This window comes from Anser cygnoides, chromosome 3 (assembly GCF_040182565.1).
Source record: "Anser cygnoides isolate HZ-2024a breed goose chromosome 3, Taihu_goose_T2T_genome, whole genome shotgun sequence".
NCBI classification, from domain to species: domain Eukaryota; kingdom Metazoa; phylum Chordata; class Aves; order Anseriformes; family Anatidae; genus Anser; species Anser cygnoides.
The window spans coordinates 43866158-43883023 of record NC_089875.1 but is presented as its reverse complement, the minus strand read 5'-3'; the positions used below and the strand labels follow the sequence as shown (position 1 = coordinate 43883023).

Below are 16866 nucleotides of genomic sequence, written 5' to 3'. Positions count from 1 at the left end.
ACTCCCAACTCTGCTGCAGCACTGACATTCGCTATATTAAATTCTGAAATGTTCTGTATCTTTTAAGGACACAGCAATTTCCTTGGGTTGTAACTAGTGTGGACCGAGGGGGGAAAAACACTGGGAGACAGTCTGCTTGAGAAGCACTTGTAAGAAGTCCTTCAGACACTGTTCTCCATTGCTTTTATTCTAGGGACTACTTAGAATACCAGGTTTCCTTCCCTTTCCCCTCTCCTGCGTTATGCATGCCAGTCTCCTCTTGCTAGGAAAGGTGAGAGTGGAGAAATTGTGGGCAGGTAATGTAGCATGAAGCAGGGGAAGCTAGGAGCACCGAGTGTGACTTCAGGTCCTTACTGTGTGTTTTGGCCACTCTGGCGCCTCGAGTCTGGCTGGGAGTTGAGGGGGGTGACTCTCTTACGCTCTTCAGGTTAATGGGCTTTTAACTTTAAATAGCACCAGAGTCAATGGCAAACATCCATCTAGCGTATCAGTAGGGTGAAGTGGGAATTAGAAGGGTTTGTCACACATAGTATGAGTGCCAAATAACTGAGAAATACACACAGAATAAAGAATAGTGGAATGTAGCACTTTGAACAGATTTTGATCCTCCTGCTTTGGGGTGAACTTTGTCAGGGCTGCTTAAGACTCCAAAGGCTGTTCAGCAGCCAGGAGTTTGGTTTGCTCATCTGCCCCTCAAGGCCGTGCTGATACTTCGGGAGCATGCCCGGTGTGCTGAATTTCACAAAGCTGCCTTTTTGGTTGAAATGGAAAAATTAAGTGATGGGTAATCAGGATATTTTCACCTGCATTATGCTCTATCCTTTTATGAACAGAACATGGAACAGGAACATTTGGCTGTGGTACCCAGGGGTTATGGCCTTGTCTGGAGAGCTTAGCATCTGCTCACTGTCCTTTCCAGGAGCTACTTTTTCCACTGACTACTAGAAGTATTCCAAAGATCCTGGCCCAAAGAGTGTTTTAGTTAAGATTTGGTGTGTGAGCCTCTGAAGGAAATCTCCCAGTTGTCCCGTAGATCCTGTGCTTTGCATTGTAGAGCAGTCGCAGAACGCATCAATGCTTTTCTTTCAGGCGAAACAAAGATGTGTGCTCCAGGGAGTCCAGCTACTGACTGGCCTTCAGTCCATGGGACTACACTGAGCCCAGCCTGAATTAAGGCCCCCAAACTGAGGGTGTTGAGTCCTCAGTGCCAAACTGTTTTGCTTGGCCCCTGTTAGTGGCGTAGGCAGAGCTCTGGGGTGCAGCCACTGCTCCTGTCATCCCAGCAGGCTCTTCCAGTGGCTGTCCCCAGCCCCGGGCCTGTTTGGAGCCTGCCTGGCTTGGGTGTGGGGTTTGCCTCTGCACTAGGGCTGTCTTGCTGGTTTCCTTATGTAGGGGTGAATGAAAGGTAGAAAGGGTCGTGCTTTCCACCAGTGACCAGACAGCACACGGTGAGGGGCAGCAGTTCAACAACTCTCTGCATGTAGTCTAAAGCTCCCTTTTACACATATCGAGTGAGCTAGGACTTGGAAGGAATCTAGTATTTTCTACCATGCATCTGCTTAACACTTTTAAATGGTTAATTTATCCTGAAAGGAAGAGCATATGCAGACTCCAGTTGCTTGTAATGCCTTCATTTCTGATCACAGGATATGTCTTTGCACATTATATCTGGACATTAATTGGTCTGCATGTTCTCCTGCAAGTAATTTTGCAGGGGACCAATACTTGTAATTGGGCTACAGACACCTTGCTTAATAGTCTGTTTATCTAGCTGCATTTTAGTCACATTCAAGATCCCAATTAGACTCCTCACTTCCTAGCCTTTGTAGGATTGCTTTAGCTAATGTAAGTGTCTGTCCAGAAAAATGAATGGTGCAATCTGAAAATAAAAATGCCTCAATTATTGATGTATGGGGAAAGCAGAGATGGAATGTTATCTTACATTCACAGTAAAGGGGAAAAAAAAAACGCCTAATAAGATCATCAGACTTTTTAAAATTATCAGCTGGGGTGTGTGTTTATAGAATTCGTAACTACATTTTGAAATTGTCTGTCATAGGGTATTTTGGAGACCCAAAGCATACATGACCACAGAAAGGAGAAGTTTCTAGTGGATAAATGTTGATCCACTCATGACTTTCCCCTCCCTCAAAGCGGTGGTCGAGGAGTAGTGTCTTGCTCAGGAAGGCTTTCATGTGACGAGCACTGTAGGCTGAGGAAGCAGTACCGAGGTAAGGGGACGCTTTGTGCCTTGCTCCTTAGTCTGCTCCTGTGTGCAGCTGGGCACGGGATGCTGGGCGCATCTTGGGAGTTCTTCTGCTTGTACAAAATAGGTTATAAAATATTTCTGATGCTGTGTATACAAAAATTCTTAAGTCATCTAGGAAGCTTTTAAATTTTTAAGAAAGTGAATGCTGGGAAGGCTGCCTGCCTCTGGAAGTATATCTAGCAGCTATGAAAAAGACTTCAGGACTGTACTGTGTTTTTCACATGTAAACTCTGCACAAATCCTGTTTTAAGTCCCTCAGATTTTTGAGGGAAGTGAGGGAAAGAAGGTGGTTGTTTGCATAACTGTGGGGCAGGATCAAAAGGTCTTCTCTAGTTGAACTAGCTGAAGAGACGCTTTCTTAATGTCCTCCAGCAGCTCGTAGAATAACACGATTGATCATCTTACCACCTATCAGCAAAGAGCAGACATAAATAACTGTAAATATATGCATAAGTAGTAAATGAAGTTCTACCCTTACTGTGATGATCTTCTTAAATGTTTTTTAAATGATGATAAATAGTTCTGATAAAGTGAAACTGCGCTTCATGGGAATAATAATAATACAAAACCACATTAGAATATGTAAAAAGTAGGTAGGTAGCCAGATGTTCTCATATGGTCAATTAAAAATTATGGAAATCGCTTCCTTTGCTCAAAGCTATTACAAAGCATGATCCTTGGAGACCGTGCATTTCTCGGGCTGCTGTCTGTTCGGCTGAGAACAGCAGTTAGTCAGCCTCTTCCAGGCCTGCACCCCGGGCTGGCTTCAAGTAGAGTGGGATGTTTGGAGAGCACCAGGCAGTAACAGTGGGGATGGAGGCAATTTAAAGGTTGACTTTTACACAGAAGTAGGGACTTTGTCTAATGTATCCATAGGACTGCTCCAAGTCAGCAAGCTAGTAACAGAATACAGTGAAATAGAAGGCTGGTAAAGGGAATTATGCTTTATTCCATTTGCTTGCCTGTAAAGCAGTCTGTATTGAATACCTTAAAGTTCCTTCATTTTAGAACAAATGTCTATCATGCTACTTCCTCAAATGAGGGAATTGCTTTTTACACGTAAACTGTGTTAGATGACTTAGTGTCAAGTATGGGAATAGAGGAACAAAGTATTAAGTTTGTGATATGTATGTTTGAGTTCATGTGGTTTCTTTAAATGTCTCAGTTCATCAGTGAGCTCTGGAGTTCCGTGAAGGTCTTTTCTGCGTTTAAATAACATGCTTAAAAATCTAAAATGAGGGTAAAAGAAAGTGGTGTTCTTGAGCCTAATGGTTTATGAATAGCAATGGTTTTCTGTGTCTGCTTCCTGGCTAGAAAATCCTAGAGAGTATGGTGGAAAGGGGTCTCAGGAGCATGCATTTGATTTTGCTGTCCTCAGCTTTAAAAACTATGCCAGAGCTACTCCTGAGAGATGTTTGACCTGAAAACTAACACTGATAGAGATTTCCTGGCTCTCCCAAGCAGCTAGTTTTAGTGCTTTACTGTCTCTGTTTTTCCTGTTCTCCTTTGTTGCAACTCAGGTTTGTTACTGAGGACTCAAGTTCTGAGTAGGGGTGAAAAGCATTTTATTAACTCTTTCTTTGCAGCTTGCTGGCATACTGAAAGTTGCTCCCCTCAGTCTTTATCTTTGCTAGATTATAAAATCCATCTCTTTGAACTCTTTCATGTGTCATCTTTGCTAGAATTCTGATCATTTCCATTACTTCTGCTTCATCTAGTTCTATTCTGAGTTACAGCACGGAAAGCTGGACTGAGATAAACCTTATTTGCATGGCTCCCTGCTCAGCAGCTGGCAATGAGGTGCCTTGGTTTCTCCATGCACTGAAGACATCAGCCAGGTCAAACCAAGGGGGCTCCTTTCTAGGAGAGGAGACCAGAAGCTGAGTGCTGCAGTATTCAGCTCAGTGGTGGTGGAGTTTCTTGGGACGTAATCCCTAATGATGATAGGATAACCAATCTTTTAATCTGAAAGGTGACAAGCAGATACGTCCAGCAACAATACTTATAAAATACCAGTGGAACAAATGATTTAGAAATGTCTCGTAGTAGAAGCTAATTGAATTCTGTGTAGACTGGAATATATAAAGCAGGATGCAGCCAAGAATTAATGAGAGAATGAAGTGTCATGTGGGGTCCCTCATCTGTTTTCCTTCCAAAAATAGCCAGTTTCTAGGGCTGGGAAGGATGAAACGACTGGACACAAAAACATTGTGTTAGCATAATCATGTCAAAGAACAAATTGAAGTATCATAGGATGGGTTTTATCCATTTGCTCCCTTTTCAGTGCAGATTTTCCAGCTGCTTGCCCTGGATACAGAGGAGAACACCAATCTGCCTCCTCCTTCAGCAGCTGGGTTTTGGAGAGCACAGTGCGAATATAAACCTGTGTTGTTAATTCCCCATCTTTCAGTCACAGTAGTAGTACCTCTGAGTCCTGTCACATGCATCTCTCAGAATGATCCTGTCTTTTCCTGCCCTGCCATCCCAAATGCAAGTTAGTTGTTTCTTCTCCCCAGGCCATTTTTTTGTAGTTTATTTCTGCACTTGAGTCTTTATGTCTTCCTTGAAGCCTGCCATTTGGCAATGCCCTGTTATGGATGAATGCCTGGGAAGCTTTACAACAGTAAATGCTGCTGCCATACCTGCTGGGAAGGGAAAGTGTGTTCTGCCATGTGCCCAGACTCTTTGAATAGCTGTAGAGGGTTGCCATAAACCCTGTTCAGGGAACGAAGGAAGCCTAACAGTGAATGATTTGAGTAAAAGTAGGTGTTTCTGCTTGTTTTGATGGTCAGTGACCACTGACCAAATTCAGTTCTTACTTTTTCTGGTTGTAACAGTGATATTTTTGATGTTAGTGTTTGAAATGGCACTTGCAGGGCAAGCAGGCGATCAGGCCCAGTCAGCATGGGTTTACGAAAGGCAGGTCCTGCTTGACGAACCTGATCTCCTTCTATGACCAAGTGACGCGCTTGGTGGATGAGGGAAAGGCTGTGGATGTGGTTTACCTTGACCTCAGTAAGGCTTTTGACACCGTTCCCCACAACATTCTCCTCAAGAAACTGGCTGCTCAGGGCTTGGACCGGCGTACGCTTTGCTGGGTTAGAAACTGGCTGGATGGCCGGGCCCAGAGAGTTGTGGTGAATGGAGTCAAATCTGGTTGGAGGCCGGTCACTAGTGGTGTCCCCCAGGGCTCGGTACTGGGGCCGGCCCTCTTTAATATCTTTATCGATGATCTGGATGAGGGCGTCCAGTGCACCCTCAGTAAGTTTGCAGATGACACCAAGCTAAGTGCGTGTGTCGATCTGCTCGAGGGCAGGAAGGCTCTGCAGGAGGATCTGGATAGGCTGGAGCGATGGGCTGAGGTCAACTGCATGAAGTTCAACAAGGCCAAGTGCCGGGTCCTGCACCTGGGCTGCAACAACCCCAAGCAGAGCTACAGGCTGGGAGATGAGTGGCTGGAAAGCTGCCTGGCCGAGAAGGACCTGGGAGTATTGGTTGATAGTCGGCTGAATATGAGCCAGCAGTGTGCTCAGGTGGCCAAGAAGGCCAACAGCATCCTGGCCTGTATAAGAAGCAGTGTGGCCAGCAGGTCTAGGGAAGTGATTGTGCCCCTGTACTCGGCTCTGGTGAGGCTGCACCTCGAGTACTGTGTTCAGTTTTGGGCCCCTCGCTACAGGAAGGACATGGACGTGCTCGAGCGAGTCCAGAGAAGGGCGACCAAGCTGGTGAGGGGTCTGGAGAACAAGTCTTACGAGGAGCGGCTGAGGGAGCTGGGCTTGTTCAGCCTGGAGAAGAGGAGGCTCAGGGGCGACCTTATTGCTCTCTACAGTTACCTTAAAGGAGGCTGTAAAGAGGTGGGGGTTGGTCGATGATCTTGAGGTCTCTTCCAACCTAGAAATCTGTGAAATCTGTGAAATTCCACATGAGATGCAAATGCTGATGCATTTTTCTGGTCAAAACGTGGGCTTGGGATTCTCATCTGTGTCCTCATCCTGTCGAGTTGCTGATGAATGGGAGTTTCAGAGATGTCCGAAGAAGGAATGGTCCTGCCTGCTCCTTATCATCCAAGATCACCTGGCCTTTATTTCAATATTACACACACAGAACAGCTCCAGATATATATTGCTTCTGACCTGAAACCAATAAATCTGTATAATGCTGCTCTGTGAGAGAGATCCTGGTTTGATTTGTCAATAACTTGGGTGTTTCCTTACTGCTCTTTTTTTAAAACAAAATAAAACAAAAAAAACTGTAAGAGGCTGCTAATACATGCTTATCCAAAACTTTTCTCTCCTGCTAATAATAACCATTGCCTACTGTTGTCTGCTGTCAGTTGCTTGGCTGCCTCATCTGCTATGATGGTGTGCCCTAGGGAAAGAAAGCTAACTCAAGGCATTTCCACAAGGTTCAGGACTATTTCCAGTTAGTTGTTCTAATTTCTGGTTTGCATAATATGGTTGGGGTAGTGCCTAACGAGCTATCTAAACCAGCATTGCTATGTCAGAACACGTGTACGCCTCCTTGCCACCCTTTAGGCCTTGTTTAGATCTTTTTCTATAACTATAGCTTTCTATAGAGAACATGTTTTATGTTCACTTTTCTCCTCCCATAAATCCTATTTGAAAAAGCAAATAGCAAGAGTGGGTGAGCAGAAAGGGAGAAAGCTGATGTACTCCATGCTGTAGTGATGGGGCTTGGAACGCTTTGCCAAAGTGCCAAACTTTGATCCCATCAAGCATGGGTACCGCTGATGCCTTTCTGACTTGGAGAGATTCTTTTGGGTAATCTGTGTATAGTCTTCATCAGGGTTTGTAGGCCTGTTATGCTTTTAGTTCAAGCTACAGCTGGCTGAGTGTTTGGATTAGGCTTCTTTAATCCTGAACTGACCAGAGCAAACCTGAAAGAGACGCATTCAGCAGTGTCCTGCCTGGCTGTCTCTTATTCTCAATTCAGGGGTACAGTGAAGGAAAACAGATGAGGACCTTGGTAGAACTGCTGTTTCTGTCCACTGCAGTATTAATAGGATCCTGAGCACGTGAGATGGCTCTGCTGATAGCCCCAGCGGTGTTTGTGTTTTACAGTCTGCGTGCGAGTTACTGCAGCACTGCGGTTCTGCTGGCAGCTCTGGTCTGTCCTCACTGAAACTTCAGCTAGCCCTCGAGTTGCTGCCCTGAGCTTTGTTGCTGTTCAGCATCAGAATTAACTGTCAGAGGAAATGGCAGACAGAGGAAAGGAGGACTGCTGTGTGTCTGCTCTTAGTGGGCCCTGAGCCCATGTTTGGACTGGCTGTGCCTGCCCACCGCTGCGATGAGGTGCTCACAGGAGAGCTCCAGTCTCAAGGGAGCAATAGGTGCAGTAGGAACCACGGTGATTCATCATCATTTTTGAGGGTGCTCATCTACCATACACTTAAAAACTGCAAGAGATTTAATGATTGATTGTGGCCTTTGCTGCCCTTTGCACCTATGGCTGAGAGTACTGGGAGGGGTTTGCACAGTCTAACACACTGCTATTAAACGGGGGAAAAAACTAACAACTTGGAGCATGTGAGATCTATGGCTATATTGATATCCATACTGATATGAAATGTCTTGAAGTATCGTTATTGCCAGATACGTAACTGTTTTCTTAGAGCGGTTGTGGATAACCGTAGCTGGTCTCAGATTTTCCCAGTGAGTCTGGCCTTAGCTGAGTTGTTCCATCCCAGGCTGCCATCTCTACCCTGTAAAGTCCCGGGAATGGCCCCGTGTTGCCAAAGACTTGACCGACTTTTTCTGAGGACGAAGACTTAACTCATTGTCTATCTTCCTTTGGTGGCTTTTTCCCTGTACAAACTTGTGCATGGTAGGGGAGTGTGCCTGGGTAGGACTTCTTGCAAAGCTTCTGTGTGGGTGAGCTTTATTTTTGATGCACATGGTTTTGATCCTTGGAAAGAGTCAAGCTTCAAGTTCTAGTTCCTGATCAACTTTATATGAAATATTGCAAGGAAGATGGACAATACAGCTATCTTATTTGCTCTCTAAAGTACTTTAAAAAAAGATTAAAAAATCTCATTCATCTTTTCACAGTCCTTAAGCCTGCTATATTTTGGTGGTTTATGTTGTGTGGTTTCCCTGTGGAGATAGGGATGGGAGGAATCTGTTCAGCTGTGGCCCCTGAGAAGTACATTGCAGACCTGGTTTACCTCCAGTGCTGAAGAGGGTTTTCTCCTCTGCAGGACAAGTATACACACATGTACAGAAAGGTTGTGGGGGCAAGGCCTGGACCCTGCAGTAACTTTTGTGCTTGCAATTTCATCTAGAGCCTTCTGGCAGCATTTTTACCCTAATAATAATAATAGCATGAGTTTAACTACTTGGAACAGTCTGCAGGCCTAGGGAGATCTAGCCTCATTAGCACAGTCTGTGTCTTTATTTCCACCTCATCACCACAGAAGCAGAAGGGAGATCAATACTAATGATAGATTATTGTAAAAATGGATCATTTCACTAAAACAGCAAATGTAAACCACCTCTCTTCTTAAAACCCCTTTGAGGATAAAGAAAGAAAATAAGCAGTAAAATGCATGCACAGATGGATGTTATTCTGATAGTAACATGTACTGAAAATGCTCGAAGGGAAGGAATGCTAATCACACAAGATTGCAGACAGCAAGGTCACAAGGAAAGTACTGGATTGTAAAGGTTTTCCATTTGTGGAGTAACTCAAAACTCTCTGATTTGACTAATGTATCATCAAAGGTGTTCTGGCTTGGACCAGCCAGGCTTATTATCTGTTCTGTGTGTGATTTTTTTTGCCTAGTATGTGTGCGCCATAGGAATAGAGGATAAACATACCAGAAATAACTATCTGTATTTGGAACCATATTTCTTTGGTTTCTACACAGAGGAAGAAGACAAAGTAAAGACTAAATTAAATAGAGAAGTGTTTGCTCTAAGTCTGTAGAGCTACAGGAGAGTCAGAGCACTCTATTTAAGATTGTTTTAAAACTGGAGCAGTGAAAAGTGGAAGTTTTCAGAAAATTCAGTTCAGAGCTGTTACTCTGGGAAAAGAGCATGGTTGATAACTTTGAGCCTTACTAGATTAAAACTCTGTGAAAGTGCTGGAAAGCCTGCAATTTTATCCTTGTCATAGAATAAAGTTGCTGAGCATCCTGGTTATCTGATATTGTTCGTTGTAGTCTCAGCAATTCGTCCCAGAGCAAAACAGACTGAAGTATTTTATCAAAAGGTAAAGGACCATTTGTGATGTGGATTTTAGTTCTTGTTGACCAACCTTTATTCTTCTTCAGTTAAAACAGAACCTTTTTTTCTCTGTTCAATAACTTTTTTTTTTTTTTTGTAATTTAATGTCTAGCTGATAAATTTAGACGGAAACTAGAAGAACTGGAGAAAGAAAAAAAATCTTTAAAATTCCAGCTCCCTTCAAGACATCCTTCAATTAGCAATTTTTTGGATAGGTTTGTTACCCAAGTTCAAGCAATGTTGCGCTGGGCTGCAGATCGGTAAGTTTGATGCCTCCTTACAATGCGAAATGACATTTATGTTTTTCTTAAAGTATGGAATACAGTTTGTGAAGAATTTTAATACAGGTTTTTAAGGACCTTCTAGCATATCAATATGGAGCACATTTATGAAAACTTGCCCTCCCCCTTTTTTCCCACAGTTCTTTCAGAATTGCCCTTAAAAAGATTGATTATGATGAAATGGTGAAGCAAATTGAACTTTCCTGATTGATGTTGAGTAAGAATGGGATTGAATCCTGACCCAGCAGCTTAGGTGTATGACAGCAAGGCAGCTTGAGCAAAGGTTCCCCATGGAGTTAATTCTGACGCTCCTTTTCACTCAATGCAAGGACATTTAAATATAAAGTAAAAACAGATTCTTCTTTGAGATGCATAGATCTTTAGGAGCTTCCTTTTATGCATCACTTTTTAGGTGGCAGTAATGTGCTCTACACTGTACAAAGTCACAAAAATAACTTCTCAGTCTTCTCTTGAAGGGAGAACAACTTCAAAGACTGGTGGAATGTGAGATGCCTTGGATGACCCAAGGGAGACAGTTAGTTTAGGAAGAAAAAGTTGCCTCTATTCCTGGGTCTTTCTTCAGCTATGCTACTGGTTACTGTTGTTAAAAGTAAGAGGATTATTCATAGGTGTTGGAAGCTATTCTCAAATACTGTAGCACAAATGAAAGAAGAAAACCCTTTTGTATTCTGGCAGCTTGTATATATGAAGGTCGCAGTGTGCCAGAAAATAAATTGTGGTGTATTTTTTGATATACACGAAAATTAGATAAAATCAGTACAAGTAATAGGGTTTATTGAGAAATTATCTGTTGGATTTTACGCGTATTTTTAGCCTATACTTACAAAATTTAGTAATGAGACATGTTTAAAACTAACTTCATTCCCTATTTTCTCTTGCCTTCTGAGGCTCTAAGAAGCTGTTTTACCATTCCTTAAAGATTAGTGCATTTTATTATTAAAATATGCTCTCTCTATGCATTAGTTTGTAATGTTTTTGGCTTTAGAGCTGGTGATGTTTTCAGTGTCACAGGAATTGATTCACTAAAGCTTCCTTGAAATATGTAGTCTGGTTATTTTTATATAAAATATATGTATTATATTTATATATAAATATATATTACAAATAATGTATACGTTTATGAAAGTTTTCCTGCTCTCCTGATGATTTTATCTGTAACTCTTCTCTTTGCACAGGTGTGAGAGCAGTGCCATTCTTCAGGGTCAGATGAATATCCTCTTACTCCTCACTTTTCTGTCTTGCACACGCTCTTTTCTTTGAGCTTGAGTTTGACTGTTGTTGTTGTGCACCTTTTATTTTTCTTGCTTGATCCATATAGCCTTTCACACCACTTGTCTGTAGTCTGGCTCCTTTGTTAATGGGAGTGAGCATACCCTTTGTCTTCAGTATTCAGGGGGTTGTATTAGTTTAATTTTTTTTGTTCAACAGTATTTTTATATAGTACAGCTGGACCACTTCTTCAATGAAAATTCGTAGACTTTCATTTTGAATCAGAACAAAACAATGATGTCCAAAGTGTCCTTTTTCAACTCAAAAATGAAACAGATGAGTCAGACTAGCCCCAGAAGACCAGAACATTGCAGTTTTACTGTAATCAAGCCAGTCTCATCTTCTTGCAAATGAAGAACTTTTTAAATTAAGTGTGTATGGCAAGTTATTTGTTTAATATATGAGACTGACGTTCACGCCCTGATTTTGTTTTACATGATTAAATTATGAGATGAATTTTTAGGTAAATGCACTCAGCATTGGCATGGGAGATTGTGGGCATATGGTAGGAGCCAAGTCTGGTTATGTATAGGTTAGGAACAGTACCATGTTCGTGTGGTAACACAGGTTCAGTGAGATCAGGGAGATTTTGTTTCTGTTTCCTCAATACCAAGTAGGCAGACGTATATGGGATTTCCAAGGAGTTCTCAGAATAATGTTTATTTGTTGTAGAATATTTCCTAGATTTTGATCAGCTGCTTAGAAATTTCTGTTGCATGCAGTTTGCAGAAAAATGCAGCTTTTTTTTTTTTTTAAAAAAAGAAAAAACTCTGTGTATTTGCTTAAGATGTAATCATTCTGGTGGTGGAGTGTTATGAATCTGAAGGTAACATGTAGCATTCTTACCTCTTTAATCTTTAAAATTGCTTTGGAGAATCTGGGAAAATGTGGTTGGTTGAAGCCCCAGTAATCTATAATGGAAGGCACAGATACACAGATGTCCTAGCACCTCACACATGGGTGCTTGATTTACTGTGTTGTTGCAGAAATGAAGATGCACAATCGTTACATGAATTTTGTTTAAGTAATAATGCCATTTATTTTAAAAATTTTTTTTTTGCCTTTTTTTAGTACATTTTGGCACACAGACAGGGAGTAAAGCACTCAGAGAGGGAGTAAAGCATGTATTCTGATGATCCTGCAGAAGAGACATGAATCTTATGTTCTACATTGTTAAACAGCTGTGCATGGAGATTGTAATTGTGTGATTAATCACGCTTACACCGCCTGTGATGCATGTTTTTTGTGTGGCATTAATGTGTTTGTTTTGTAAGATTACAGTGGGAAATCATGCTTCAAAAATGTCCTTCATTTGAGACAAAATTTTATTTATTTATTTTAAACAAGCTACTAAAATACATCTGTACCCTTTATGTGGAAATGTACGTACTTGTCTCTGGAGATGGACATGGAAGTGGAAGTGCAATTGGCCTTACAAGTGTGCATGCCTTTATGCAGAAACATACATGACAAAATAGGTTTGCGTTGTTTGCAGGTGCATTTTGAGAGGCTGATTATAAACTTGACACTTAATGTAACGCGCTGATTATCTTGGGGTCCAATCATGCAAAGATTTACAGCTGAGAGTTGTACCGACCACTGTGAGGAATCCCACTGACTGCGATTTTGAAAGAGCTCGCTGTGCTGGGGAGAAATAAGATTTGGCATTGTGGAGCAAACGCTCCAGATGATCTCTAGCGTGGGTTCCAAAAGCTGACAGAAGCTGCAAAAAAATGGCTTTGGCAAGTTTCTAAACTTCTGTCTGAAAGAGATTTCTCTCTGTATTGATAGAAATTACATGCCTTAGTTTTGTCTATTTCAAGGCGGTGAATGATAAATTTCTGAAAAATGAAGTGGCTGGGGGAAGCCTGAAGCTATACAAGTTTTCCTTTTTCCTTCTTCTGCGTGTTGTAAAAACAGTGTAAATGTTTGATATAATAAAGGAAGATATGCCAAGGGAAATGTCTTGCTCACTAACTGTGTATATGTTTAAGATGTAATCATTCTGGTGGCGGAGTGTTATGAATCTGAAGGTAACATGCAGCATTCTTACCTCTTTAATCTGGAAGCAGTCAATACCCAGTGAGAACACTAATTCTTAGCTTTTGTCTTTACCTCCTGCAAAGGGTTAGAAACGAAGAAATCCAGCTTTGGCATGAAAGCGAACATAAACTTTTGAGATCCACTTACAAGGAGAGGATACAGGTTTCGGCCACAAAACGAAAGCAGCTCTTTCAAGAAAAGAAATGGCTACAGGTAACAAAACTGCCAAGTTGTCTGTAAGAACCAGTGCTGTGTGGGAAAAAGCTTGTAAGCTGTCGCACAGAATTAAATAAACTTATTGTAATAGTGACTTTGTTCTGTGCAGCGATTAGAGCCTTGGCTGTAGTCCAGTTGATAATCTAAGTGATGATTGGAGATGGCAGCCGCAGGAGCTGTGTTAATCTCATTAAAGAAAAGCAGAGCTGGAAGGCTCAGTGGCTTGTGTGTATGCTTTAACTTTCCTCATTATCTTTTTTTAAGTGTGCTCTTTATGTTCTAATTTGCCATTTTTAATTTTCATTGATCTTCAGAAGTTCTTATTTGAAAAGAAAGAATTTTGACAGGAGCAATCTTTGACCCATTTCTGGTTAGATTTGATTATCAATATGTGATTTACCAGCTTTTGTTCCTGGAAGATGATCGATACCTTTCATTAAGATGTAGCAGCCATCATGGAGCAGTTGGCATTTGCCAGCATAACTTTACACTGACACGTGGTGCCACAACGTGGTAGTGTTGGCAAATGGAATGTTTTAAGATGGCTTCCGTCCAATTTTAAGTCTGCAAGCATTTTAAGCATAGTTTAGCTCTGTTTTTCTCTGTCCTTTCAAAAACCTCAATTTACTGTCTAGTACAAGTCTTTGCTCCATCTCCTTTTAAATCTTAGTGATAACACTCAGCAGTGTGACAGCTTTATTTCTGTGCTCTTTTCTTGAAATCTCATTATTTTTAATACTTTTTTTCCTTTAGTGATCTAATAGTTTAATAATGTGTGTGTATACACACAAATACGTATATATAAGAAGAAAGAAATGGTGAAAAACATCTTAGATGGCCATTGCAAAGTCATACTCAGGAAACTTACTTTTCCATCCTAGTCATCACCTTTGCATTGTTTGGATTTGTTTCATCGACATGTAGGAGCACATATAGTCTAGTTTAATGTTATCAGTGTCCAGAAAACTAGTTTCGGTAATCTCGATACCCAGTCAACTGCGTCGAACTATTCAAATGAAGACTGCTGTACTTAAGACTTTATGCCAAGTAATGCTTTTATGCTTACTGCAGGTGAATTTTTATTTCTGTATAGTGACACTGGGGACAAATTAGCCACAGCCTTTACAGGCACACTATTTTTGATCAAAATGTTTGCGATTTGTAAGTTCTGGAAGAGGCTGACCTGTAATGATTGGTGGCTTCCAGCATCTATTAAGGTTTTAATCTGTCCTAAAGTCTCACATATCTGAAATTATTATTATTTTTTTTTCTTAGCCCTATTTTCCCTTTCTTTCTACCCTCTGTCCTGCTGGTTCTGCATTTATATCCAGGGCTTTGAGACAGCTTGTGATGGTATTCAAATTTGCCTAGTAATGTTTCTATTGCAGTCTCTACTTTGTGGACAACACAAGCCCGTAAGTGAAGTTTGATGTTCACAATTAGTAGCGGTTAGCAGTCATGTTAGAAAGCCCAGTTTTAAACTCAAATGCAAAAAGTAAAACTCTAGCTTATGTTTAGTGAGCTAAATATCATCTGTTGCTCCATGCTGAGGCTTTGTCCTTTTTATCCATTTCTGGAGGCTGCCCTAAGAGCACTTTAAAGGTTCCTTGGCATTTCTGGAAACGAAAGAGAGAAAATTCCAGTTTACTGGCTAAAATTTCCATTCTCTCAAGAGTAAATGTGAACTGTTCCCAAGCAGAATAGCTTTTTCTTTGTGAATGCAGATTGTATGCTTCCGCTATCTAAGTTGTAAAAATATTTCAGTACTAAAAGTGTGTTTGTAAAACCAAATTCTGTTCATCTCCTTTTCTGTTCCCCTGTAGGTTGCTTATTGCAGTGATTGCAATTACGACATTTTCAAAGAATATGAAGGTCTTTGTATTAAGTAGGGCTTATTAAGATTTTGGCAGTATTCCCAATCTAGTAATACAGAGACAGAATTGTCCTTTGTGCACACTAAAAGCCTGATTTGAGACTCAAAGAAACAACACTGATGTTTTTGGCCTGCTGACCTTTCTGTCCTTGACAAATGCCCGTGGGTTGAAACATGGGCCACTCTTTTTTTTTCTAGTAGCGAAATGTAAATAATAAAAAAAAGGTGGAAAATAATTGATGTATGTACTGCACAGCACTAATGTAACTTTTTTTTTTGTGCCGTTTCAACCTTTTCATGTACAAGGGACTGTTTCTTGTTTCAAGTAATACTCATGGAGAGTCAGGGAGCTTTTTATAGTGCAACAAAGCAGAAAGTATGTTTGTTTATAAGGTGAGCATTACTGAACTAAACTTCACTTAAATTACATTGGAAACGTTTGAAGAATGTTAAGGTTTCAAAGTGAAGCACTCAAAAAGACAAAAAAAGAAAAAGTCAAAAATCAGTTACCTGCGCATGGTATGTATGTTTTATGAAAGTCTTGAGTCTTTAATTATAAAAGCATGCTGTTTTTTTCTGGATCTCTCATACGTTGCTGAAGGAGTACTTGTTGAGATATTCAAAATAGCATTTTATCTTCATTAGTTGATATTCAGCCCCAAAATCTTTTTACTGTACACTGCTCAAACCCTCTTTTGGATGCAGATTTATTAACTGGTCAATTGGCTCTTTTTACACTATTAATCAACATGACATCTGAGTGATTCAAAACCACTTAGTTTTTTCTGTGCCACTGTCTTTGGTTGAAGAGAGTTTCCAATTGCTATTTTACAGATAGAGAATCAAGTAGTGAATTATCATTAAAAGCTACGCGGTAATTTTTAATGTCAGTTTTGTAATGCCTAGTTACTTACCTGAAAGAGGTCCTTTTTTCCCTTTTATTTTTTTCTCCTTTTTTTTTTTTTTTTAACTGGACTGAATACGGTCATGTGAAATTATGAGCTTTGATTTCTGTTGAGAGTCTATAGATAGTACTTCAGAGACCCCTCTTTTAGGTTGTGTGGAAAACGGTGAACGCTCAATCTGTGACTGTGTGTGCAGATAATAGGCTAAATGGATTGCAAAGTTTTACAAAGACTGTATGAAATGTAGGAATAGAACCAAATTCTCCAGTATGACATTCAGCAACTTAGATCACGAGTAGTTTGATTTTTATTTTATTTTTTTTAATTCCTTTTCAAATTCTGGGACAAATGAGCCAAAAACGATATATTAAATAATTTTATTAACTCAGCAACCCAAATTCATTCATGAAGTGCTCATTCCTTGGGTGCAAGCCATCTGTTGGGTTTCCAAGGAGAAATTAGAATGTGCTTTTGCAGGAAACATCACTATCATAAAATGTGGTGGTTGAACTTCTGGCAGGATTAGTGGAACTGAGGTGAAGCTTTGGTCATTTAAGTTGGGAGGAGGGATTTTGTGTTTCCAATTAAAAGTAAATAATAATAAAAAGGACTAGATAGTGGTTCACCACTTGGGTCCTGTGCCAGATGTTGAATGGGAAGCCTGGAGGAACCATTGCAGGGATACCCTGCAGCAGGATTTGTAGGTGGTTGTTCACCTTAGCTGTCAGTCTGACACAAGATTCTG

At 40.8% G+C, this 16866-nt stretch overlaps 1 protein-coding gene across 4 annotated transcripts in view; it reads left to right on the top strand.

Annotated features, from left to right (window-relative positions):
- DISC1 (DISC1 scaffold protein) overlaps nucleotides 1-16866 on the top strand; it is a 203034-nt gene that overhangs the window by 51526 nt on the left and 134642 nt on the right. For all 4 annotated transcript variants that reach the window (XR_007157968.2, XM_066994050.1, XM_048047234.2 and 1 more), the window contains exons 4-5: nucleotides 9626-9773; nucleotides 13211-13340. Coding sequence is in view for 3 of the 4 variants with exons in the window: in XM_066994050.1 (XP_066850151.1) it covers nucleotides 9626-9773; nucleotides 13211-13340 (278 nt within the window). In the remaining variant the exon portion in view is untranslated. The remainder of the gene's footprint in view (nucleotides 1-9625; nucleotides 9774-13210; nucleotides 13341-16866) is intronic.